Below are 26,049 nucleotides of genomic sequence, written 5' to 3'. Positions count from 1 at the left end.
CTCCCTCCTGTCCCTCCTTTTCCACGAACGAGCCACCTCCACCTGGTACCGTCTCCGCTCCATCAGCTTGCCTCCCCGCCGTGTGCTCCCGTCGAACGCCTCTCTCCTCGTGCCCCACCCCCTGACCCACGGCCGGTCCCTGTGGATGATCGATCCAACTCCTGCCCGCAACTGCTCTGAACGTCCACTGCACCTGCTTCCTCACCCCGTCGTCGGTGAGGGAGCCTTGCTGGCTTAACCACCATGGCTAGGCGGGAGCGCGACCTGCCTGACGGGAGGCACGGCTCCGAAAGCTCGAGTAATGGCAGCATGCACTCTCAGGAGACCGTGAGAGGGGACCCGAGCCCAAGCCAGACTCAGAATCTCTCCAACGGCCTCGGGACGCAACCGTGGTCGATGGAAAGACAGTCAGACAGGTGAGCATACTCTGATCTTTCCCTCGTGTGTTATCGTCTGTATCCTCCAGGCGTGCATGTGAAGAGACGACAAAATAGAGGTTGAGTTTCATCCGGATGTGAGCGGCCGGTGTCACGGGGAGCCAAAGAAGTTGGGTTTGGTGAGACCGGGCCCGGACAGTTCACGGAGCAGAGACCCCCACGTGCTTCTTCTGGAGGCGGGATGTTGGCAAGAGCTTCTGCCTCTGTTACTAGAAGCTTGCCGGGAATCTGTATACTGGTCCCGTTCGCCTCAGGGAAGCTGTGGCTGTTGTTGTGCGGGGTTGCCTCCGCCGCAGTGAGCCATGGGTCTGTGGCAATTGTACATTGTCTCTCGTCGGCCATGAGATCTGCAACTTCAACCCTGTTCTCACTACATCGTCTTCCAGTCTGTCATTTATGGCATGGTTTCTGACCGTTGGTAACGTCAGATCTGAATCGCACACTAGAAGACGGTCCCGGGAGCGCCCCGCTGATATTCAAACCTCCATTTTCCCTACCAGCTCTCCCGACGTATCTCCAACGGACCAGCGCAAGTTCACTGGGTTCAGCAACCATCGTAAAGCGCTTGCTATACTTGGGACGGATGATGCTTCTATCTCGTCGACTTCGACTTCTCGTCCACCGAATCAGCCGATGGAACACTCTGCCACATGGTCTCCATCCCCGACAATGCTTCCTAGAGATTCTCCAGGAACCTTCTACAACGACTCGTCCGAACATGAAACGTCTCCAGCGTCCGCTTCATTCCGTCCCAGTTCGGGGCGGACCGCTGCCAGCGACTCTGCGGACCTCGCGGGGTATGACCCGGATCACCGCAGACCCTCTGTTGCCAGTGCGACTACAGTGAGTAGTCAAGGCTCGAAAGCTAGCACTGGGGGAAGGTTCCGCAAACGCCTGCAAGGGTTCTTCGGTGATGAATATCTAGATTCCCGGCATGATTCCGACGGCAGTTTCCAGAACCAGACCAGAGATAACTCTCGTGGGAGAAATAACTCGATTGGCGCGCGCACTCTGCCAGATAAGCTTCCCGAGCAACCTTCATCACCCAGCTCATCCAGACCGCTCACGCCTGTCCCGTCCAGTGAAGTCACCCCGTGGATGTATCAAAGGTTCAATGTAAGTGCCACCCTTTCGTCCCATGTTTGCCTTTCTTCCATCGTGTAACCCTTTTCCGCGCCTGCAAATCTCTGAGATATCTTGCCTGCCTTCCTTGCCATTCTCATGCTGTATTTTCCCCTTCTCGTGGTCCGGTTGTTCTACTTCTGCATGACCCAGATGCATCTCTGCTTATCCTATTTCTCTCCTTCATTCATTTCTGGTATTAAAGCTTTACCTGGTCATCGATTCAATACATTCTCATTGTTATTTGATCGCCACTCTGGATCTACTCTCGCGGAACATATTTGCTAATATCCTTGCTCCCTCAGGACATTCCACAATTTGGGGACGCTCCGGTCCGTGATGAACCTACAGGACCTGATGGACATCGCCTTGCTGGAAGCAATGAGCACACTTCTGCCCCTGGACCTCGGCGAAACTTCCCCGGGCATCGTCATTCAAGAAGCAAAGATGAGAAGCCAACGTCATCTGGTGAACCATCAGGGTTCGCATCTCGTCCCGCAACAGGTAAAGATGATATCAATATTGGGGTCCGCCATCCTCGCGAAGCGATACTTAATGCTTCGGGCTCATCTAACAACGTCGGTGGCCGGTCGACAAGTCCCACCCCGAGCATGCAAAGCTCTTTATACAAAGAATCCTTGTACAAAGACTCTGCGGGTCAGCAATCCCCTGGTATGCCCCCCAACAAGCGTGGGTTCTTTGACAAAATTCGCCGCCACGGCCCCGCTGCTCTCAAGCATCTTCCGGGAGCGTCGAAGTCCTCATCAGATTCAAATAAACAGAAACAGTCGAAACGAGACATGTCTCCTAGCAGGCGGGGTCGACAAGGCAGCGTCGAAGGTTCGGAGACGCCCGAACATGGCGGCAGGAAGGATTCGACCGGCAAAGGAATAGGCATCCCTGGTGCCAAATTCCGCAGCAAACGGGATGGCGCTTATTTTGGCAAAGATGATAGGAGTTTGGCCGAACAAGAAGGAGTTTGGGCACTCGATACCGACCTTGAACACATGGAAGGAATCATTAGCCAGCCGCGACCCTTGTCGCCAACTGATAGGAGCGGTGGAATATTTGACGGAGCTCCCTCGAATGATGACGACGGCAGAGACATGAACGGTGTTCCTGCCGGTAACTGGGATGCCCCCGAAAGCTGGCAGGTGAAGAAACACGGCGATGACATTGTAGGACGTCTTCCAGAAATAGCAGACGAACTGCCAAATGGTGGAGCAAAAGATAATGGAACGTCCTACTTCATTCGTGTCTTCCGTATCGACTCCACCTTTGCCACACTGTCGGCCGGCCTGAATGCTACGGTTGCTGATATCCTAGTGATGCTTGGTCGGAAGTCATTCTTGCAAGACGACCTGAACAACTATGAAATTGTCATGCGCAAGAATGATCTCTCCAGGCAACTCGAGCTTGGGGAAAGACCCATTCTGATGCAGAAACGACTGCTTGAGCAAGTTGGATATACCGCGGCAGACAGGATCGAAGACATTGGACGGGAGGATCACAGTTATCTGTGCCGTTTCACTTTCCTGCCCACGAAGCTGAGCGGATATAGCAGTCTGGAGAGCGACCCGGGATTCAACAAGACACAGAAATTCAGCCATGTTGATCTGCAGGGTCGGAGTCTGGTCACCATCCCCATCACGCTCTACAAGAAGGCGTCAGAGATCATCTCCCTGAACCTGTCGAGAAATCTCTCACTGGACATCCCTAAGGACTTCATCCAGAGCTGCATAAACTTGCGGGAAATCAAGTTTATGGGCAACGAAGCTTGGCGTCTGCCTGCCAGCTTAAGCCTTGCCAGTCGCTTGACGTACTTGGACGTTTCCAACAATCGCCTGGAGCAGCTGGACCATGCCCACTTGGATAACCTCCAAGGATTGGTCAGCATCAAAATGGCCAATAACAAATTGACCGAACTGCCCAGCTATTTCGGGAATTTCAAGTATCTGCGGAGCCTCAACATGTCTTCCAACAGTTTCCAGGTTTTTCCGGATTTCCTCTGCAATCTACCAAGCCTGGTTGATCTTGATATCAGCTTTAATTCTATCCGGGAACTTCCCAACATTGGAAAGCTGGTGACTTTGGAGCGGCTATGGGTCACGAACAACATGCTCCGCGGACCGCTGGATGAGTCGTTCAGGGATCTCGTCAACCTCAAAGAGCTCGACGCACGATTCAATTCTATCACGAGCATGGATAATGTTGCTCAACTGCCTCGTCTGGAACAGCTGCTGCTGGGTCACAATGCGATAACGAAGTTCAAAGGCTCATTTCCAAAGCTGCGGACCTTGGTCCTCGATCACTGTCCGATCACGCAGTTCGATTTTGATGCTCCTATTCCGACACTCACTTCGCTGAATATCGCATCGGCCAAGCTGGTCCAGTTCAAGGACTCGCTATTTGAAAATGTGCCGAACCTGACGAAACTGATTCTCGATAAAAACCACTTCGTCTCTCTTTCTCCTAACATCTCGAAACTTAAGAGATTGGAGTACTTCAGCATGATAAAGAACCCTCTCGCCATGCTGCCGAACACGATAGGTTATCTCACAGAGCTCAAATACCTCAACCTCAGAGAATGCAACCTGAGCAAGCTGCCCTCTGAGATCTGGTACTGTCTAAAGTTGGAGACCCTGAATGTATCCTCCAACGTTCTCGACAGCTTTCCCAAAATCGTCAGCCCGCCGCCGCCAGGTGAACCGAGTGGTACGCCTGCATCAACTCCGGGAATCTCAACGACCCCGAGCTACGAGGACCTAGGAGAGGCTGAGGATGGCGAGTCGCGCAGGCCCAGTCAGGGATCCACCGGGCTTCTGAACGTTGGCGGTTCGCCGAGTGGATCATATCGGAAGCCTTCCCTCGCTCCTTCTGTCGCTTCTTCAGCCTACGGACAAGAGGCGAGGAAAGTGTCTACCGTATCGCGCTCTACTGCCGATTCGTCTTCAAGAAAAGATTCGAACTTCTCGCAACGGGCCGCGAATACGTTTGCTGGGTCGCTGAGGTACTTGTATCTTGCTGATAACCGCCTGGAAGACGATGTCTTCCGGGAGCTGTCGCTGCTCCCTGAATTGCGAGTACTGAACCTTTCGTATAACGAACTAACTGAACTGCCCCAGGGCATTCTAAAGCGCTGGCAGTTCCTTTCCGAACTGTATCTCTCGGGCAATGAGCTAACCTCGTTGCCATCAGATGACCTCGAAGAGGGTAGCAATCTAAGAACTCTCCATATCAATGCCAACAGATTCCAGGTACTCCCGGCTGAGCTCTGCAAAGTCGTTAAGCTTGCCATGCTGGACGTGGGCAGCAACATGTTGAAGTACAACGTCACAAACTGGCCCTACGACTGGAACTGGAACTGGAACCATAACCTGAAGTATCTCAACTTCTCGGGCAACAAGCGACTAGAGATCAAGCCAAGCGTAGCCACCTTGGGGCCTGCCGCCACTCAAGGAATGGACTTGACCGATTTCACTTCCCTCACCCACCTTCGAGTCTTGGGACTTATGGATGTCACCCTGACTACTCCAACTATCCCGGAGGAGACCGAGGATCGTCGTGTCAGAACATCTGCTTCGCTCGCAGGCTCACTTGCCTACGGCATGGCCGACTATCTTGGTAAACATGAGCATCTTTCGATTATCGATATGATGGTGCCGCGTCTGCGTCCTGACAATCTGGAAGCGCTGGTGGGACTGTTCGACGGGCAGGCCCAGTCCAGCGGGGGGTCAAAGATTGCAAAATACCTGCACGAGAACTTTACCCACACGTTCATTGATGAACTGAAGAGGCTGCAAACTGACAAGGGTGAGACCCCCTTGGACGCACTGAGGAGGACATTCCTGGCCTTGAACAAAGAAATGGCGACGGCCGCGTACAAGTCTATCGATGATCGGGAAATCCGTCAATTCAATAACCGCGGGACCGGTGCCGCGAAGAAGCTCAATCAGGATGATATCAACAACGGAGGTGTCGCCACGGTGTTATACCTGAAGGACATGGACCTCTACGTGGCCAATGTTGGTGATGCGCAGGCGGTTCTGGTCAAGATGGATGGCTCCCTGAGACATCTGACACGCGTCCATGATCCTGCCGAGTCTCGCGAGAGGGCACGGATCCGAGCCGCCGGTGGATATGTATCTAGAAATGGAAAGCTTAATGACGTGCTTCCGGTTTCTCGAGCCTTTGGATATTTCCCCATGATACCGGCGGTTATCGCGGCTCCTGACACCACCCGTGTTACCTTGACGGAGCAGGACGAGATGATCATCCTGGCATCAAGAGAGCTCTGGGACTACGTCACACCAGATCTCGTCGTTGACGTGGCCAGGACTGAAAAGAGAGACCTGATGATCGCTGCCCAAAAGCTCCGAGATTTGGCAATCTCGTTCGGCGCAACTAACAAGCTCATGGTGATGATCCTTGGCGTCAACGATTTGAAGAAGCGGGAGAGGTACAAGTTCCGGGGCACGAGCCTTTCCATGGGTCCATCTTCATTCCCAGATGAGCAGATCATACCCAGCACCAAACGCAACAAGAAACCCAAGGACGGACCTGTTGACTCCCGACTTGCTCGCTTCCGCTATGTGGATGCGCCCATTGGCGAGCTTGCCATCATCTTTACGGACATCAAGAAGTCCACTGCACTCTGGGAGACATGCCCCGATGCGATGCGGTCTGCCATCCAGATACATAATGATATATTACGTAGGCAGCTTGGAATCATCGGCGGATATGAAGTCAAAACAGAAGGAGATGCCTTCATGGTGGCATTTTCCACGACAACTGCTGCTCTGCTGTGGTGTTTCAACTGTCAGACCCAACTCCTCGAAGCTGAGTGGCCGACAGAGATCCTTGAGCAGCCGCAGTGCAAGGAGCGGTTTGACACCGACCACAACGTCATCTTTAGGGGCTTGTCAGTTCGCATGGGTATCCACTGGGGAGAGCCGGTCTGTGAAAAGGACCCCGTCACCAATCGCATGGACTACTTCGGGCCGATGGTAAACCGTGCTTCTCGTATCTCTGCTGTTGCTGACGGAGGCCAAATCTTCGTGTCTTCGGACTTCATGGGTGACATCCAGCGTAACCTTGAAGCCTACGCGGATAGTGAGCGCTCGGCGTCCACTGGTGAAGTCTTCCCAGTAGATCCTCTTGCTCAGAACATCCGCCGCGAGCTCCAGCAACTCAACAGCCAAGGCTTCGTGATCAAAGATCAAGGTGAACGCAAACTCAAGGGTCTGGAGAACCCTGAGCCAGTCTACCTTATCTACCCTCATGCTCTGTCCGGTCGTCTTGCCGCTATAGAAAACGTGCCAGAGGCAGAGGATGAGCCACCGCGCCCGACCTCCATAGCCACCATTTCGAAAGACTCGCAGCTGGAACTGCAGACAGACTTGATCTGGCGTCTATGGGAGATCACCCTTCGTCTGGAGAGACTTTGCAGCTCTCTCGAGCACCCTGGTGAGACTCGTCTCAGGGAACCAAACATGGCGCTGTTCAATGTGGTCAAAAACCGCGGCGGTGAGCTTGCTGATTCGACCGTCGTCAGCCTGGTTGAGCAACAAGTGACGCGTATTGAGGTTAGTAGTCCCATCCCATTCTCCAAGTGCAGGTTACCATGAACTCAGGCGTACTGACGTTTCGTTCTTCCAGACATGTGTCAACACCCTCTCTGTGCGCCACCTGATGCGTCCCTTCAAGCCAGGCGACAAACTCGAAGATCACGCCGTTCCCATGGCGGAGGTGATGCTGCAGCTGCAGACGCAGCTTGCCGAATTTAGGGCGCTCAAGGAGCAGCTCGGTACTGACCCTGCAGCTAACCTCCGGGCGCATTTGACAAGCTTTGCGGACACAATGTCGAGTCAAAGAAGTGACACGAGCAACGTTAGCTCCGCGTCCTCGTCCCGCATCCATCTTGCCTCTCCTGATTCCTCCGACCTTCACAGAAGCGACTATCGCAGTTGAGCATGTTTTCTCTTATGTCGACAGACACGGATGAACTTAATAATCTTGTAATTACGTTCACTATATCTTTTCTTTGCGTCTTCTTCCGTTTATATATGGGCGTCTTATGGGCATCATCAGGGCATCGAGCATGGGAAGCTCTGGAGTACGATGGGGAAGCTTTGGTGGAATGGGGTGCTTTTTGTCTTTCACTTCTCTACGTGTCTATGCTGTTTGTCTTGGACTTGGCAGCTTTGTTTCGGCACAATGAGGACTACGGACTCTTGCATGGCATGAAAATGGAGCTGCAGTGGGTGCAAATCCTGACTTTCTTTGCGACCTCAGATCTCGAACTGGGAGGTGTTTTCGTTGGAAACTTGAAACTGGATCGGTACGTATGGCGCGGGAAGTTCTCCTTTCTCTTGGCCGGTCTTTTATATATGCGGCTTTTCTTCCCATGGACTGTTTATCATCGCTGATGATTGTCTCCTATCTTCTCTATTACCTATCTATCTATACTTTCTGTTGCTGAAGTGATATGATATTATCTAGATAATATGTAGTATTTTGATAGCTACCCCTACTGTAGAGATAGCTTATCTGTAATCGTAAATATCAAAGTCGATCTGTTCCCGAACAAATGGTTCCGCCAAGTAGTTGAGTGGGCTCCTGTGGCTCAGCCCACATGGCGCAGCATAACGTCATGTGACCTCTCCGTCCCGGTCTTTGTTGGCATGTTTACTGACGTCGTCCTTCTGCTGCCGGACGTCGTCATCGGCCTTTAATCGTCTTCCCCTCTTCTTCTCTTTCACTTCTGCTCTTCTCCCGACGAGCACCTTGAGTGCTGCTCACCGCACTGTGACTCCAGCCTGATCTCTACACCGTACTCCGTCGATACTAGATCGGGTACAGATCGCAACGGCTAACACTGCGCCCCGCCCCGCCCTGTCTGTTGCCCTGGATACCGACCGCCGTTTTGTCTCGTGTTGCTTTTCGGCACGACCGATCCCGCTGCGCATTGATTCATTAATCGGGAAGAGCATTTCAGTAAGATTTCTTTTTCTTCTTACTTTTCTGGGCATCACCCTGCGATTGAGGACGATTTCTGAATTTGAACCCAGGCCTTTTGTGCTTCCTTCAACTGACTGTCCCCTTGCGTTGTGCAGCGTGCTTTGTCCGGCAATTGCATGTTGGCCACGAAAGGAACGCTTCCAACCGTCCGTGTATTCCATCGATTTTGATTCCGAACTACCTCTGTCACTGTTGAGTGTCACATAGTGCCGTGGGAGGAGGTGTCCATTTAGCGACACCTGCTATCAACGTTTGTCCTCTCATCATGGCCAACAGCAATGGCTTCGACGATCTGGCGTATCTCTCCCCGGATTTCGATCTGAACAGCCTTACCGTTCCCCGCATCCGTGCCATCCTCGTTAGCCATGACGTGCCGTACCCGGCGTCCGCGAAGAAGGCGCAGCTCATCCGTATCCTTCAGGATGAGGTTCTGCCGAAGGCGAAGAGGTTGCTACGCGAACGCGAGCGTGTCAGGAGGACGAGTGAGGGGATTATGGATATGAGCAGTCGGGAAACGTCAGTGGTGACTGATATGGGTGATGAGAATGGGGGTGATGTGGTAGGCCAAGATAAGGATAGAGAGTCCATGCCGCCGCCCCCTGCTCCTTCATTTACGTCTACGTCGACGTCCACGTCCACGTCCGTGTTGAGGAGAGGTCGGACGAGGCAGAGTGTTAGGGGGTCTACTGCGACAGACTCGGAGGATGGAAACGCCTTGCTCACACCTGCTTCGACGCGGAAGAGAACAGCGAGAAGCACGGCCAGTACCAAACACCCCCGTGCGTCGGATACAGAGACGGGTGAGGATACTGTGGCCACTCCTACGGCTCTCGACGCTACTCCACGGAGGGGCAGCCCGAGGAAACTGCGGAAGAGTGAAGCTGTGCCCTCGGTTGAGGTGGAGCAGCCAGTCTCAGTCTCGCCTGTTAAGACAGAACCACGAGACCATAGCGTGTTCACGGATGACAACCCCTTCCAGAGTGGAAGCCCATCTCCCTGGGACCATCGACCCCGCACTGCCAGCCCACGGAAGAGCAGCTCCCGGCTCTCTGAGAGTGTTCTCACGAAGCGAAAGCGAACGTCGGAAACCCCCATCAAGATCAAACAAGAAGACGATCTCCACGTACCTACGAAATCTACGTTTGAATTCCCCGTTTCCGACCTGAAAACTCCCAAGGTAGAAGAGGAGTCTGATGATGAGGTTTTGAGTGCTGGCGAAGAGTTTACTCCGGAAGAACAATTGGCTCTGGAGAGCGAGGCCGCGAATGCAGAGCTCCTGAAGACAGCTCGACGGCGACGACCCCGGAAACAGGGACTGCTCAGCAAAGCCGCACCCTGGGTAGTTATAGCCTCAACGCTTGGTGGCTTTGGTGCCTGGTGGCGTAAGGAGAAGATGGAGATCGGGTATTGCGGGATTGGGAAACCGAATTGGTCCTTGACAGAAACTCGAGTGCCTGAATGGGCCAATGTGCTGCAGCCGCAGTGCGAGCCCTGCCCACCACATGCCTTCTGCTACCCTAATTTGGAGACAAAGTGTGAGAATGACTTCCTGCTCAAGCCACACCCTCTGTCGCTAGGTGGCCTCGTTCCTTTGCCGCCGACATGTGAACCTGACAGTGAGAAGACACGCAGAGTCAAAGCTGTTGCTGATAAGGCTGTGGAGGAACTCAGAGATCGGAGAGCTAAGTGGGAGTGCGGAGTGCCGCAGGAGGACGGCAAAGGACCGAAGCCAGCTGAAGTTCCCGAACCAGAATTGAAGCAGGAGGTTGGGAGGAAGAGACGAAAGAAGATGAGCGATGCTGAGTTCGACGATCTCTGGAAGGGAGCGATTGGGGAGATTATGGGACGTGATGATGTTGTTAGTGAAACAAAGGGGTAAGCTTCCACTGTCGCCGACCTTTTTCATTTTCGGTCCATTTTCCCCTGTATTTTTGCCGAAGATAACAGTTCTGACAAGTGCATTGGAACTAACAGAGGCGACATGGCAATCACAGACCGTCCGAAGTCCTCACCCTTACATCGACATCCCTCTCGAGTCTCCCACTCACCTGCGCCTTCCGCCGCCACCTTCGACTCTCTCTCCTCGCGTATCGACTCCCTCTTTCAATTCTAACTCTCACAATCGTCGCTCTGACTTACGCTCGCTCCCGGGTGCTCGCTCGCCGTTCCGACATGGCGCGTGTCCCGGAGCTCGTGGCCACCACGCTCGACCGCCTTGCAACTCAAGCAGCCTTGTACGCTCGCGGTGAAGCCATGGAACCCTACATCGCCGTCGGTCAATTGCGTGACGATGTCCTCCGCACGGAACTGCGCGGCAGCCGGCGTGAAGAGCTCTGGAAGCGTGTCCGCAGCGTGGTCGAAGGGAACGCCAACGTACGGGCAGCGGTTCGTGAGGGCCGGGGTGGAGACGTTGCTCGCGTGTGGGAGTGGATCGGCGGCGTTGGCAGTGTTGGTGTGGACCTCGAGGGCTCTGCACGAAGGGAGAGCGGAAAGGTCCGGTTCTCGTTGTCTCCGGGAAATGAAGCTCTTTCTTCGGAGGGTGATGGTAAAAGTCCCCTGCGGGAGTCGAAGAAGTGGGAGGAGGGACGGCCGATTTATTAGTCTCGCCTCACCGGGTCTTAGCCTTGTTTACTCCTTGTATATTTTCGTTGATGGGCTGGTTCATTTCTTGATTCCCCCTGGTTGATGGTGTACAGTAGATATGCACACGACATGATACGTCGGACTGTATGATATGGATGTTCTTTTTCTCTGTCGGTTACAGTTTGGTTTTCTTTCGTTTCATGTGTTAGCGGGTGATTTCAGTTTGGTATCTCACGTTTCTGGAGTTTTTTTGATACCTATGCCAAGTCTGAAATTGCCGTATGTTTATTCCTCTTCGGGTTTAGATTGCTTCGGGCTTCGAGTTTCGATTGATAGATATTATTACCGTGGTCTATGCGTTACTAGTGTTATGGTCTACTGCAAGTGGTCTTTTCTACGAATGGTGTCCGCTTTGATCGGATGTCTAATATTACTATTAGGTGCTGTACCCGTGTGAGTGGTACCAGGTCCCGCTTGAGCCCTTCAGTCAAGCAGCCCGTCCTCCTGTAGATCGTCCCTCCAGGAACTTCTCTTTAACCGACCTTACTATTGTCGTCTCCGTATGGGGACTGCCTACTCTGTATATTGCAGAGCTCCACACATTGAACCCGAATAGAACGACTGCTGTCCTGGCCATCCCTATGTTCAACCAGCCGAGCGGTCCGCTGCTACCTGGCAGTACCTGCTCATCATGCATAGACACACTACTTGGCCAAAACCGTTTCGTCCCCTGCCCAGACCACCTACATAGCTCCCTCTCTCCCCTGCTTTTAACCGTCGATCTGGACTGACGTCATTCAGTGTCCATCCCAGTTCTTGTCGTCATGTTTCATGGTCCTTTGGCGAATTCATGTGGGGATGGCAGAGCCATCAGCCCGTTACCCGATTAGGGTCCGTGTGCACGTGACGATAGCCAGGGCTTGCTGATAGCTGAGAGACCCGAGTCGCATCGACGGCAGCAAAAAGAGCAGAATGCAGAATGAACATGACTCATGAGGTCTACACAGTAGTAGATGGCTGAGATACCAGGTGTCCAGGCCCCCTTGCGGCCAGGTCGATCGTCGCACGGAATATTGCTGTGCAGAAAACAGGGCAACGCTACGCTCCCCTTCAGGCATAGGGTGACCAGTTTTTTCCAGATACACATCTCAATCCGTTCCTGCACGGTCTCCAGCAGTCCAGTGAGGCTTTAGCTAAGGCCCAACGGTGTCGTGTGGCAGGCGTAACAGCCCTGACGGAGCTTGAATTGCACAGGCTGACAACGGCCTGGTTCCCTCTGAACGATGATCAATAATCCAGCGGTCTATCGATTGGCGCGGAGAAATGTTCCGTCCGTGCCCACACGGCCCGGTGGTGGGCTCCAGCCCTCTCCATGAGTCCCCTCTGTTTATCCACTACCACTATCACAACGGCTCGGTATCCCCCGCTACGGGCGTTGCTCATCGAGCAACATGCAGATCACTGCGATGGTTTATTGCAGCTTGCTGCTTATGACAGGTTACTTCTTCGTGCGGATCCGCACCGTTGTCCAGTGAGATCCCTCGTGGTTAAAGTTCGCCACGGGCGATTGCTCCTTAGCAGACAGAAGCCTCAGCCTGTCCCAGCTGTTCTGCAGTGCAGCTCCTTCTGACCAGTCGCCGAGGCCAGTCCTATCTCGTCCTATTCTAGGGCTTCCGGCTAAACCCCGATGTTTTCTTTTTGAGAAACTGAGAAGCATACCGAGACAAAAGCGTGCAGAATCTTGGAAGCGAGACCCTGGCTTTCGTTTGGTTCGCCACAATTCAATGCTGCTATGGCTAAGTTTGGCAACTGGTCTCAGTGTCCACTGAACCACTTTGCCCTACGAACGTACGCAGTAGCGCGATGGAGAGAATGAGTGAGGGACCTTGCATATTTTTGGATTGTTTCCTTCTTTAGCCTCGATCCGTGGCCGTTTCTTACAGTTTAATAAATACTTCAATTGAGCCGTGGGTCGCCTTCCTGTCGAGCAAGTGAGAACGCCTGATTAGACCCCGTCAGTCATTATATATCTCAGTCTTCATTCGGACTCGCGCAAGAAGTCGAGACCGCAATCGAATTAAAAAAGTTCTACCTCCGTCAGCAGTAGGTTGATTATGCCGCAGCAGGGACAGGGACTTGCTGGTGCTGGAATTGGCACGCGACCGCTTCGTGCCCTCGCGCCCCGGACGCCCTCGATGGCAGAGAGCAGTACTCCTGCACCGGGGACAGGTGCCGCCACGGAAGAGGGAGGTAAAATGAAGAGGGCGTCGAGCGCGTGCAAGGAGTGCAAGAGGCGCCGGATCAAGGTATGTCTGTACTCTTTCCTTCCGTTCCCTTCTTGCGCTGCGCTTGCTTTCTTCAATTAGCATGTATTATTTAATTCCTTCAAAGAAAAGGCACATCTGATTCTGAGCATGTTGATCTTTCCAGTGCACCACCGGCAACCCCTGCGCCGAATGTGCCGCACATGGCCGCACCTGCATTTATGACGAGCTCGCGGACAAGCGGCGCAAACTCGCGGCGAAACGCACTCAGGAGGAGCTGGAGTACTACCGGGGTCTGCTGGAGCGGCTGCTCCTCTCCATCCGGTGCTGCGAGCGTGAGAATGTGGATCAGATCATCAGCGTCATACGCCGCGGTGCGTCACTTCCGGAGATTTCGACTGTCGTTGATCTGAATTTGCATTCGAACAAAGATCGAGATCGACGTGACAGCGAGATGGAGGATGCCGAAGGAGAAGAAGATGGAGAATATGTGGACAGCGGAGGGACGGATGAGATGCTGGGAGATTGGTCGACGAGGGATGGAGAGTCGAATAATGTAGCGTTATAGAAACGCTCGGGAGCTGATGGAGTTTACGTTTTGCAGATACTCCATGAGAGTCTACTTCTCATGCCCCGAACGTCTCGTACCTGCCTGTCAATCACCAGTCAGCCAGCCCGCAACAAGCAACGGGCCCCCTTGCATTGCATCTTCTTCTCACGTCAGGAAGCTGGGAATGTCAATGCCTTCCGCCCAGAAAACCCTTTTGTACGGCATGAAACGAGGCCTAGGAGGATCGACCACCTCCGTATCCTGGCTTTCTTCTTCGAAGATATGTACCGCACAGGTCTCGTGTCCAGTAAGTGGTTTGTACATGCTGATGAATTCTTGAACAACCAAACAATAACACTTGCTACGATACAGTATCAGGACTACAGTTAACTGAGGCGTTGATCCTCAGTGGGCTGTTCAAGCGGCCTGCCAATCGACAAGCGATATCAAGAGATGGATAGTAATCAATTTTCTTGATACCAGACGGGGACTTTCGTTATACTACATGGACTCGACATGCGGTGTGATATGTCTAATGTCTAATGTCTAATGTCTAATGCCATTGGCGTCAAGCGTGGCTCGGGAGTCTGGTCTAGACTCCGGCCATGGGCCCACGGTACCCATATACTACCCCGTCCGCGGGACGAGGACCGAAAATGCAGGAATAGAAAAGGAAAGTGGAATCATACTTCAGCTCCTTGGAGGATTGTGGAGACTTCGCAGCAAACATTTTTCTCGCACCCTGTCCTCTCCCCAGGTGGGTTGAAGAGTTTTGTGGTTGTGAGAGTTTCTGGTTACCACAACCTATCTACAATATGACTAGTGTCTAATAATATTGGATATCCTGCGGCTGTCCTTGTCGCTATGCACTTGTCCAGCCGTACACTCCGTGTTATACATATGGGGGGATCTCTAGCTGTCTACACTTTCGGAGACTTCATCTGTCGAAATTCAAGGAATTGGCTATTATCTGGTATATACAACATGCTTGTTAGCTTTTCGTTCAATTCTCCTTCTGATAGAAACCAGAAGTCCTTGTTGCGCGCTTTCTCGGACATCTTCCGCCTCCGGATATTTTTCAGCCGTCGGCTCTTTGAAACTGCGAAGTGCGGGGACCCCGCACCGCAAAGCACCGTCCAAATGCCACGATAACTTGAATACAATGGCAAATCCGTTGATGCACGGAAACCTCTCCTCTCCATTTCCTTCTGCATCTAATATCCTCTAGCAGCTTCAATTGCCGGGTCTCTTCCTCTCAGTCTTGTGTAGGTGGAGCGGATCCTGTAGCGGAGTTCAATTTACCCTACCTGCCAACTCGTCTGCACGACTGCTGATGACCAGCAGCGCCGGATCTGTTATGGGGGCCTCATCTAGTCCCAACAATAATACTGTGATAGGGAGGAATGGTCTAGAATCGCCGATCTATGCGCGCGGCGCAACACCCTCCGGGCGGAAGAGGAAGGCTTCCGAGACACCCAATACGAATAATAGACCTGAACGTCGGAAGATCACTAGGGCTTGCGATTCTTGCAAGGGGTATATATTTTATATTATCTACTATCCTACTCTCTGGCCGCGTCAATTGAACTCTCTGCTGACGATGGTCAAGGAAAAAGACACGCTGCACTGGCACCCTTCCGTGCCTGAGATGCACACGGCTCTCTCTTCCCTGCGAATACAATGCTGCGTACTCGAGAGGACTGCCTCCATCTCCGCTGCCGGCTCCTGAGTCGATGCTAAGAGATGTGGCGGACAGTAGAAATAATTCTTTTTCCCCTGCTTTCACAGAGAAAGCTCCCTCGACTCCTGCAACTTCTTCGACATCAATATCCCGTACCTGCCAGTCCTGTTCATTATTATCATCACTCTCTTTGAAATCAGAGAGACATTCCCAGTTTATTACTCCTCCTCCTATTATATCACCACACAGCTCCCCAGAACTAGGATCCACTACAGATCTCGAGGGAAACTACCTAGGTCCCACGTCTGGAATCTCATTCCTTAACCGTGTCTGGCGCCGTCTACATCTACACCAGGCTGATGATGTTGATATCTCAACAACCATACCTCCCAATCCCAGTCCATTGCAGCAGCATGAAGCCGCCTCCACCAAAAGAAACAATAATACCTCCGTATTCATGTTCGGCGACAAGCCCTTTGTGGATCATCACACGGAAGCTGGGTTTGTTCTGCTGCCGTTGGAAAAGGCGCTCGAGCTCGTGGGGATCTATTTTGATTTTTCGATCGTCACGTATCGGTTTCTGCATAGGGGGGCTGTGGAGAGGTGGGTGAGGGAGGTGTATGAGAATAATAATGTGTCGTCGCCGATGAATTTGCCGTCTTCTTCTGGGAGGACTCTGGTTGCAAGGGCGGCGATTGTGTTTATGGTCTTTGCTGTTGCGACGATGCATGAGGAAAGAAGGCCTGGAAGTACATGTGCCACTACTGGTGCTGGTGGTGATGGTGATTGTGAGGAGTGTAATGAGAGGTGAGAGACTTTTTTCCACTCTCCTTCTCCCATCACCTGATATGATTGAAAACTGATCAAGATCAACCAAGCGAACGATGGTACATTGCCTCAAAGCACATGTCCTCCCTCGAGACCGGCCCGCCAAAACTAGAAACCCTCCAGGCCCGACTCGGTCAGTGCCTGTACCTCCTCTCATCCTCCCGAGCCAACGAATGCTGGTACGCCTTTGGCACCGCGCTACAACTTGTAACGGCGCTGGGGCTGCATCGTAAACGAGCCACGACGATGAAGCTGGGTCAGACAGGGACGACGACCGCTTATCTGGAGCATGAGCTCCGGAAGCGTGTCTTTTGGAGCGCGTACACGATCGATAAGTATCTGAGTGTGATGTTTGGGAGGCCGCGGTTGTTGCATGATGAGGATATCGATCAGGAGTTGCCGGATGTGGTTGATGATGACGATATTGTGATGGATTCTAGCCCTGAACCTGAAATGGGGGTGGGATTGGGACTGGGGCTAGAACGTCAATTCTCGAGGCACAGGCAGAGGCAGGAGGTGGAGTCGGCGGATTGTTTGATGATTGCTGCGAATTTACATTTTCGGTGGGTTTATTCTTCACCCATCCATCCCCTTGATCCAAAATCCTTTTTCCCCTACCGACCTAGCCCTAGGTAGCTAATAAGATATCCAGACTGGCCCGCATCCTCAGCGAAATCTCCCGCCAAGTATACACCATCCGCCCCTCCTCCAAGAGCTCCGCCTCTCCCCTTGAAGCCGCACTCCACCTGACCTCCGAGCTCGAGAAATGGAAAGAGAGCGTGCCCCCGATCTTCAGCAGCGTCCGCGCATCAAGTCTCATCCCGCCTCTCTGTCGACAGAGCCATGTGCTCCAGCTGGCGTATTCACATGCCGTGATCCATGCGACGAGGTCGTTTCTTTTGAGTGATTTTACTACTGCTTTTGGTAATCGTCGAGGGCGAGGTGAAGAAGGAGGAGGAGGATCTACAGTAACGAGGGATAAAGTGAAAATACACGTCCAAAAATGCATCTCCGCGGCCAAAGACGTGATGACCCTCGTCGTCAGTCTGGCCGATCAGGGAATTTTGGTGCAGTCGTTCTGGTTCACGCATTATGTGTGTTTCTGTGCAATTATTGTGGTGTATATATATACGATTCAGGAGTATCGACGTCGTCCGTTTTTAGGCACTGCATCTGCTCCTTCTGATGATGAAACGGCGACACGTTCCCTGTTCAATCTCGCGGAGAGCTGCCAGCAGCATCTGGCAAAGGCAACGAGGAGAAACTGTCCGAGTCGGAGGTATAGTATTATACTGGAAGAGTTGAGGGTGGAGGTGCATCGGTGGATTGCGGCGCATGACCTGCGGAGGTCTGCAACTGGTGTTGGCACTGATACAGCTGAAAGGATAACTCTCAGAGGCGCGCAGCACGGAGTGACTGTCTCTGAACGGCAGCAAAAGGCTTCTGCTCCCTTGGAAACCGAGAACCAGCACCCGGTCTCTCTGGAGTCGGGTAACCGCCCCAACCATACTCCGATCCCAATGCCTGGGGAGCTACAACTACAAGCACCGGTTCTCGAAGCCATCGACGACTCTGGAAAAGTACACGACTTGAACTTGGTACTACCTGAGAACTGGGAGGAATCGTCGACATGGTGGACGCAGTTAGACTCCTGGGTGAGTGGATTTCTCCCTATTTCTCTTTTGTTTATGTGAGGGTGTGTTCTAATTTGATATACGCTTCCAGGCATTGTCAAGTATTGGGAATGATGCTTCGATGTTCACGTTTTGAGGATCGATTTCTCAGCGTATGTACAGTACCATGCCAAAACTTTCCGCACCCCCCCCCCCCTGTCGCCTTGCCGCTTTTGCTAAATTTTGATTGGGGCTGGCTTTGTCCAGGGTCTGTGACCTATCATAGCGCCCAGGTACCCTCTAGTGGCTTCAAAGTCATGCGGCTATAGAATGGCAATCTGCCGAGCAGGGGAGGGGGTGTAGAAAGTTTTGGCATGGTAGTGTAGATTGGCTATTGTATGGAATGCAAGATCCTGCTGACTCCACCGCGGTCCTAGCCTATTAGCCCCGCTGAACTTGACTACGAGAACAAACTAATTGTAAAGCTTCAGTTTTGGGTGTGAGAAAAGCTGCTGAGAGCCTGAGCCCAATTGTCAGTCGGGTCAGGCTGTGTGGCTTTGGAGGGCGTAAGGCTGATTTTAGAGCCGCCAGAATTGGGATTTAGGATGAAAACGACCTAGTCCAGGACAGCCACATCATGCAATCTTCAAGTTGAGAAGTTATCCACTGGTAAAAAAGGGTGGAAATACCCGATCAGGCGTCAAATCAGCAACATCCATGGCAGCAACAGCGCAATAGAGGCAGTTGAACTACCTACAGTAGTCGGTAGGCACTGCCTAGCACCTTCCAACCACAGCCAGAATATGCGTCTTCACAGCCACAGTTCAGAGTTATTTCTAAGCGGTGTGAGTGACTGTTATTCCTGCTCTGCTCTCATTTTCTCTTGTGCTCTTACTATTCCAGTCACTTTTTTTGCGTTGGAGATACATTCTTCATTTTTGTCCTTTTCTCTTAAAACTCCTAGAATCTAATTCCATAATGGAAAGAGAAAAAAAAAAGACCTTCTGACCGCTCAGAGCTAGCCGCACTTTCCGTCTTCCCACATTCTCAGGACCCGCTACCACAGCCACCCGGTCTTTTGAATCAAGAGCAGGGAGAAATAACTATCACAATAGGCGTTGTACCCAAGAGATATACAAGCGCAGATTCTATTCGGAATTCGGCATCTACCCAAGAAAAAATCACATCCTGTCTTCAAAAGTATTCGTTTTGACACCACGTCCGCGGACCGGTTTCGTGATCGCTTCGAAGAGCAACATGGGCTACCGATCGGGTTGACTATTGTGTATGCTATATTAGTAGCTTCTTTCCTGATGTCTTGCGCAAGTTGCTAACATGAGAGTAGGATCGTTGAAGGAATGGGAATCGTGGAAGCAAAATCAATTCGAGAAGGCCGTACCCTGGCTTGCCAGCAGCAATCTTCCGCCGCTTCAAAAGTGGAAAGACCGTGCTACCGAACTTCGAAACTTTCAACAGTAAGGAGCATTGCGGAGTCTGCTCCAAGAATCCGTGCTCTTTGGTGAGTGCTATTGCTTGTCTAACCGTACTAGGCTTCTCCTGTATAATGGATCATATTGAAACTTTGCCAAGCGATCATGAATCCTACCTGGATGTTATCTCTTGGGATCACATGAAGCCCGTCGGTTATCTATAGGTATGCAAATGGAGTTTTGGATAAAATGGACATCTTGGTCTTACTGCGTTCGAATTAGCTACGTAGTGTCGCTTGACAGATACAGCGAGACCGTTGACAAAATTTTTTTATTCTCCAATTATATATAGTTCTCTGCTGCGAGCGTAGCCGGGATGTCCCGCAGCGAATTGAGCGACTTTATCAATCAGAGGACGGACGGCGCTGGAAACGGCTCGAATCATGTCCCTTTTGGACATATGCTGACCTGATTTCCATCTTTACGGATTGGGACAGTACGTGGGAAGCTGCTTCGAAAACCTTGCACCAGAGATCCAAAGTGAGATTATTTCCTCCCTACGTTGTATTAAGGGGAGAGGGCAAAGAAGAAGGAAACTAATGCCTCAAGTGTTTAGTTTTTATATGACAACAATCGCACACAACCTCTTCTCGATCAGACTCTCCAAATACACAAGGACACGGGTGCTACAATCGACATTCGAGAGAGAATGCGTCTGCACAGATTCTCCGTTGATTGCTTCATCAAGTCCATCAACAGCCCCGACAAGACGAGTCCAGATCTTCCGTTACGTTCTGAATTGATAGGCGGCTCGAAAACATACTGATGCAGCTGAATTACTACGAACTAACATCGCTCACGCTACTGGATCAGCAGCGGAACCTTCACAGTCTGGTGAGTCCCCTTTCACATTCCTTCATTGGCAGTAACAGAAATTTAATAAAAACACCTAATTGAATGACTTGGTTTAGACCCTCAATACAGAAACAGTCACCCAGACTCAAGCAGTCAATAGAATTACCGTTATAGGTTTCGTATTTGTTCCCATTCCCATGCAGTCAATATTCCAAATAGGCATGGTGACACTACACTGGTATCCTCTAGCAGCGGTGCCTACTTTGATATTCACGGTCTTGGCTGCTGTTCTTGCGAACAAGTTAATCCCCTTATGGAAGAAGAGGGCGTCGAGTGACAAAATCGAGAGGAAACAATCTACTACCCTCTTGGTTTAATATGCTGCTAAGTCCTATCTCTTCACGTAGGACTTCCCGTTTATCTATCATCTTTTTTTTTTCTGGCGGAAAATAGCAAGCCATATATATGCGTGGTCTATTTATGATAGTATACAGAAATATAATTTCATATGGAACAATATTCAACATGATAGTGGACATTGGCTGTATATGGCACATGATCTGACAGCCTGGGAGATAGCTGTCAGACGTCCACAGCTAGCTAGTACGCAGGTAGTCACCATGAGACGAATTCATGGTATCATAAATCCTACATGCACACAACTCTCTCCTTCGCAAGCACGAAGAGATATCATAACTACCTAATGGCACCATTCTCTGCCAACGATGACAACGATGACTGGAACACATCCACCAGATCCTCCCTCGTCTCCATCGGCACCCACAGACTCTACGCATCTATCAGCGGCCCTCCCCGCAAGGACAACGACCCCTTGGTGGTCATCATCCCCGGTGCAGGCGAGTCCTCATCCTCGTATCCCGCCGTCCAACGCCTCGTAGCCTCCTTCGCCCGTATCCTTCTCTACGACCGCTCCGGACTGGGACGGAGCGAAGACCATCCTCCCAAGTCTAACAACAACCCTAACCAACCCACCGCGACTGCAGTCACAGCAGCGGAGGAACTCCACGCCCTACTGACTACCTTGCGCCTCGCCCCGCCATACATCCTCATCGCCCACTCCTACGGCGCCATCGTCGCCCGCGAATTCCTCCACCTGCATCCCGCCTCCGTCGCGGGGATGGTCCTCGCGGACCCGTCCTCCGAGCGCCAACACCACTACTTCCGCATCCCGGACCCCAACATCACCGCCGTCCTGGGCCATCTCAACTTCGCGCGCGTCACCGGCCTCCGGGACGACGCGAAGCTATCCCGAGACGAGTGGCGCCTCCGCGCTGCGGACATCTCCCGCGGAGCTGCAACACCCTCGTCGGCGGGACAGGTCGAGGCAGCGTCCTTCGTCGAGGTCTGCGAGACCCTCGCGGCCAAGAACCAACTCACCCACCACCCGCTGGGCGCGGACAAACCGCTCAGCATCATCTGCTGCCGGAGCGTAAGAGACTACGAGCGGATCTACACCGCGGGTGTCGAGGCTGGGAATGGGACGGCGAAGGAGAGGAGAGCGTTTCGGGAGCTGCTGGATCGGTGGGATGAGGCGGATCGGGGGTTGAAGGGGGAGATGTTGGGGTTGGTGTCCGAGGAAGGTAGGAAGAGGAGGTTGGTGAATGTGGAGGATTGTGGGCATTTCGTGCATCTGGTTAGGCCGGATTTGGTTGCGGGGGAGGTGAGGTGGGTTATTGTGGAGGGTGTGGGAGGTGGTAACCTAACGGGGAGGATTTGATATGTTTGGTTATTATTCTCTGTTTTTATGGGTTATTTTGGGTATTGATGTTTTTTGGCTGTTGTGGATTCTGCTGGACAGAGTCTTGTGTCTGTGATTGCTAACGATGCTAGGGCTATATCACATTTCAAGAGGCTGACAATCTATGACCAAATGCCCAACTGATGAGCAACGGGAAGATGTCATGGAATTGGCCATTGAGAAACCTTTGGTAGATCTGCTTTCCCATGTTGGGGTTTATGGTTGCTGGTCAGGGCTGCCGGATTTTTATCCGGTCCTCAAGGTTTTGTTTTCCGCGCTACATCAGTTGCGCGTATCTCCGTCTGCACTTCCTCCAATACCGTTTCCGCTTCAATGTCATGGATTGGTGGACTATCTGATGGAGCCCCGGGATAACAACACATGAATGAAGTCTAGGGTGTTGCGTTGTTGAAGATTAATCTGGGAGCGGTCTATGACTTCAAGTCCGTGTGCAGTGCACCCCTCAGGAGACATATATGTTTCTTCTCCCACTAATATTCCTTTGATTCTGCAGTTCTGTTTATGCATGGTTTTTATTTATACAATTACTTAGTACTCACCTATTCTCTCAACAAGGTCATAGTTGTGCTTTCAAATACGTCAAGATCCAGCGTTGGCAGCCGAGATGTCTGTGGCAACTGCTCAAGTCACAGAAAAACCACCCATCGAAAGGAACATGGTCAAGCAACCCGTTCTGGGAAATTCCACTTGGAGGGAGCCTCTCACAATAGATGAGCTCGTTCGGAACCGCATGAGCCTGCTGGGGGATAAACCTGTGGTTTCCTACCCGTCATCTGGTACCAACTATGTCGACTACTCCCTCCGTCAGCTCGACACCTTTGCTTTTCGAGTCGCAAAAAAACTTGCTGTTCACATTCCGCCAAGGGATAGCTCTTCTTATACACCATCCGTTGTCGCTCTGTTAGGACCATCTGATCTCAACTACCTGGTCACTCTGCTCGCACTCTCAAAGCTCGGTCATACCGTCCTGTTCCTCTCAACACGCATATCTACGGATGCATGCACATCTCTGCTCGACAATACGGGTTCCAAACATCTCATTTTTGATGTATCTTTTTGGGACACGACCAAGGAGTTGCAAAAGCATAATCCTACTCTCCAGATCCACGAGATGCCAGCTCAAGATACCTACGACTACCCCCTCCACGAAGAAAAAGATGCCTATACAAACCTTGCTCGTTCCCTCACTCCAGAATTTGAAACGAAGTATGTCGCATGGATCATCCACTCCAGCGGCTCGACTGGCCTCCCCAAGCCAATCTTCCAGACCCATCAAGCTGCGATACGGAACTACGCGATTAACATGAACATGAACGGGTTTATCACCCTCCCGCTGTATCACAACCACGGCCTCAGCTGTTTGTTCCGGACAATCCATTCCTGCAAGCGCATTCATCTGTATAATGCAAGCTTGCCTCTTGCCAAACAGTATCTGCTCGACATCATGAGAGCCCACGACTTTGAGATCTTCTACGGCGTTCCCTATGCGCTGAAGCTGCTTGCTGAGACGAGCGAAGGCATTGAAGCACTGGCTAGGTTCAAGATTGTCATGTTCGGAGGCTCTGCATGTCCTGACTCCTTGGGGGATAAATTGGTCGCTAATGGTGTCAATCTTGTTAGCCATTATGGAGCGTATGTTCCATCTACTTTTAGATTATGTTATTTGAAGACATTCTGACGCCTTATAGGACTGAGACCGGTCAGCTGATGACCTCGTTTAGACCACGGGAGGACAAAGGCTGGGATTATCTGCGTCCCTCCGACTCTGTTAAACCGTATCTCCGATTCGAAGAGCGCGCTCCAGGGATTTTCGAATTGATCTGCCTCGACGGTTGGCCGTCGAAGGTGATGTCGAATAGGCCAGATGGCTCATACGCGACGAAAGATCTGTTCATGAAGCATCCAACTATAGAGGCGTACAAGTATTACGCTCGGCTGGACGACACCATCATCCTCGTCAACGGGGAGAAAGTCAATCCGTTGGCCATGGAGGGTACGATCAGACAGGATGGTGTCGTGTCAGAGGCCGTTGTTTTCGGTGCTGGCAAGACCAGTGTCGGGCTGATGATAATACCGTCGGAAGATGCATCTGGACTGTCAACTGAGCAGATCATCGACCGCATCTGGCCCGCTGTGGAAAGAGTGCAGACTTCCATGCCTGCTTATGGTCACCTCTCAAGAGACATGGTTAAAGTTCTCCCTGCGGACACGCAATATCCTCGTACGGATAAGGGGACGGTTATCAGGCAGGCGTTCTACCGGCAGTTCAGTCAGATCATTGAAGATGCGTATGAAGAAAATAATGGCACGGAAGAGACTCTCGCTTTATCAGAACCGGAACTAAAGAGCTTTCTCCGAGAGCAGCTTCAAAACATCCTACCTCTGAAGAACCCTTCAGCTTTGACTGATGGGGCGGACTTCTTTGGCCTTGGAATGGACTCATTGCAGGCAACGCAGCTGAGATCTATATTGGTAAAACGCATTGACACCAATGGACAGAAGCTAGGATTAAACGTCGCCTTCGACTATCCTACCATAAATTCCCTGGCGCATCATCTTCATTCTTTGAAATCTGGGGATACGACAGATAAGGAATCAATCGAGGAGCTGATGGAGAAGTTGATAACGAAATACAGCTCTTTTGAACGGCACAAACCGCTTCCTAATGGCCTTTGTGGAAGATATATTGTAAGTCTTGCCTCCTTGTATAGGAAGCTAAATGCTGACGAAAGCAGGTTCTTACCGGCGCTACTGGCTCTCTGGGCAGCCATATAGCTGCCAAATTGGCGTCTTTGCCTGACGTCCAGAAGGTCTATTGCCTCGTACGAGCAGGATCAACTATCGAAGCTTATGACCGCTTGCTCAAGTCCATGCGTGAGCGTCGAGTCTACGAGGACCTTCCGGATTCTGCTCGAAGCAAACTATCTGCTCTGCCGTCTGATATATCTCAAACCAACCTAGGGCTTGACTCGACAATTTACAACGTCCTAACATCCGAAATAACAGACCTCATCCACTGTGCCTGGTCCGTCAACTTCAACTTACATCTCAACAGCTTCGAGAAAGACAGCATTTCGGGGCTCAAGAATCTGATCGATCTCTGTCTCAAATCCCAAAGACCAGCCTCCGCCTCATTCAACTTCTGCTCGTCCGTTAGCACTGTCATAAACACTGAAGGAGAAGTTCCCGAGGCCCTCCCCATGAAACTAAGCTACGCTCAAAACATGGGGTACGCCCAATCCAAGCTCATCGGAGAACACATCTGCAATCAGGCAGCAGAAAAGACAGGTATCCAAGCCCGAGTCCTCCGAATCGGCCAGATCATCGGCGACACAAAGCACGGTATCTGGAATCCAACCGAAGCCATACCCCTGATGCTCCAGTCCGCAACCACCATCGGTGCACTGCCACGCTTGGATGAATCGCCCCTCTGGCTCCCCGTCGATGTCGTCGCGGACACCGTCGTCGAGATATCCCTGTCCCTCTCCACAACAAAAGATGCCAGCGTCTTCAACATTATTAATCACAATTCCTTCAACTGGACCTGTGACTTACTCCCCTACCTACGTCAAGCAGGCCTCGAATTTGAAGAACTCGACCAGCGCGAGTGGTTGAAGCGGCTGCGGGAGTCGAACCCTGATCCAGCCGTCAATCCACCGATCAAGTTGGTCGAGTTCTTCACGAACAAGTACGGTGCTGGAGAGCCTCGTCGCACTCTCGAGTGGTGCACACATGAAGCGAGACGGTCTTCTCCTGCGCTTGCGGGGGCGAAGGGGCTAGATCAGGAGATGGTGGCTAAGATGGTGGAGTATTTCAGGACGAAGTGGGTTCGAAAATAGAGTTTTTCTTCTTCTTATCCATCCTAGGTCCGATTTAGGGGATCATC

General features: G+C 51.8%; 8 protein-coding genes across 8 annotated transcripts; all 8 read left to right on the top strand.

The window, feature by feature from the left end:
- Positions 1 to 243: 243 nt before the first annotated feature.
- Positions 244 to 7,529, top strand: VTN00DRAFT_4745 (uncharacterized protein; the record flags this gene model as incomplete). Its single annotated transcript, XM_069431201.1, has 4 exons — positions 244 to 416; positions 866 to 1,553; positions 1,865 to 7,144; positions 7,218 to 7,529. 4 exons carry the CDS (start codon positions 244 to 246, stop codon positions 7,527 to 7,529), a joined length of 6,453 nt encoding a protein of 2,150 aa, XP_069290260.1.
- A 95-nt stretch (positions 7,530 to 7,624) lies between these two features.
- VTN00DRAFT_4744 (uncharacterized protein) lies at positions 7,625 to 8,293 on the top strand (the record flags this gene model as incomplete). Its single annotated transcript, XM_069431200.1, has 2 exons — positions 7,625 to 7,899; positions 8,098 to 8,293. 2 exons carry the CDS (start codon positions 7,625 to 7,627, stop codon positions 8,291 to 8,293), a joined length of 471 nt encoding a protein of 156 aa, XP_069290259.1.
- Positions 8,294 to 8,844: 551 nt separating this feature from the next.
- VTN00DRAFT_4743 (uncharacterized protein) lies at positions 8,845 to 11,180 on the top strand (the record flags this gene model as incomplete). The annotated part of the gene is made up of 2 exons (XM_069431199.1): positions 8,845 to 10,454; positions 10,574 to 11,180. 2 exons carry the CDS (start codon positions 8,845 to 8,847, stop codon positions 11,178 to 11,180), a joined length of 2,217 nt encoding a protein of 738 aa, XP_069290258.1.
- Positions 11,181 to 13,276: 2,096 nt separating this feature from the next.
- VTN00DRAFT_4742 (uncharacterized protein) lies at positions 13,277 to 13,994 on the top strand (the record flags this gene model as incomplete). Its single annotated transcript, XM_069431198.1, has 2 exons — positions 13,277 to 13,468; positions 13,593 to 13,994. 2 exons carry the CDS (start codon positions 13,277 to 13,279, stop codon positions 13,992 to 13,994), a joined length of 594 nt encoding a protein of 197 aa, XP_069290257.1.
- Positions 13,995 to 16,114: 2,120 nt separating this feature from the next.
- Positions 16,115 to 18,255, top strand: VTN00DRAFT_4741 (uncharacterized protein; the record flags this gene model as incomplete). Its single annotated transcript, XM_069431197.1, has 4 exons — positions 16,115 to 16,464; positions 16,536 to 17,048; positions 17,138 to 18,140; positions 18,211 to 18,255. The coding sequence occupies 4 exons, from the start codon at positions 16,115 to 16,117 to the stop codon at positions 18,253 to 18,255; spliced, it is 1,911 nt and encodes a 636-aa protein (XP_069290256.1).
- A 646-nt stretch (positions 18,256 to 18,901) lies between these two features.
- VTN00DRAFT_4740 (uncharacterized protein) lies at positions 18,902 to 20,760 on the top strand (the record flags this gene model as incomplete). The annotated part of the gene is made up of 8 exons (XM_069431196.1): positions 18,902 to 18,943; positions 19,121 to 19,171; positions 19,214 to 19,383; positions 19,444 to 19,617; positions 19,900 to 20,068; positions 20,145 to 20,275; positions 20,335 to 20,422; positions 20,500 to 20,760. The coding sequence occupies 8 exons, from the start codon at positions 18,902 to 18,904 to the stop codon at positions 20,758 to 20,760; spliced, it is 1,086 nt and encodes a 361-aa protein (XP_069290255.1).
- A 326-nt stretch (positions 20,761 to 21,086) lies between these two features.
- Positions 21,087 to 22,121, top strand: VTN00DRAFT_4739 (uncharacterized protein; the record flags this gene model as incomplete). Its single annotated transcript, XM_069431194.1, has 1 exon — positions 21,087 to 22,121. The coding sequence occupies one exon, from the start codon at positions 21,087 to 21,089 to the stop codon at positions 22,119 to 22,121; it is 1,035 nt and encodes a 344-aa protein (XP_069290254.1).
- A 646-nt stretch (positions 22,122 to 22,767) lies between these two features.
- Positions 22,768 to 26,002, top strand: VTN00DRAFT_4738 (uncharacterized protein; the record flags this gene model as incomplete). The annotated part of the gene is made up of 3 exons (XM_069431193.1): positions 22,768 to 23,795; positions 23,852 to 24,851; positions 24,899 to 26,002. 3 exons carry the CDS (start codon positions 22,768 to 22,770, stop codon positions 26,000 to 26,002), a joined length of 3,132 nt encoding a protein of 1,043 aa, XP_069290253.1.
- Positions 26,003 to 26,049: the final 47 nt, after the last annotated feature.

This window comes from Thermoascus crustaceus, assembly GCF_041956765.1.
Source record: "Thermoascus crustaceus strain CBS 181.67 unplaced genomic scaffold VTN00scaffold_2, whole genome shotgun sequence".
Classification (NCBI taxonomy): domain Eukaryota; kingdom Fungi; phylum Ascomycota; class Eurotiomycetes; order Eurotiales; family Thermoascaceae; genus Thermoascus; species Thermoascus crustaceus.
Note: the sequence above shows the minus strand (reverse complement) of the source record. Positions and strands in the feature narration are given on the sequence as shown.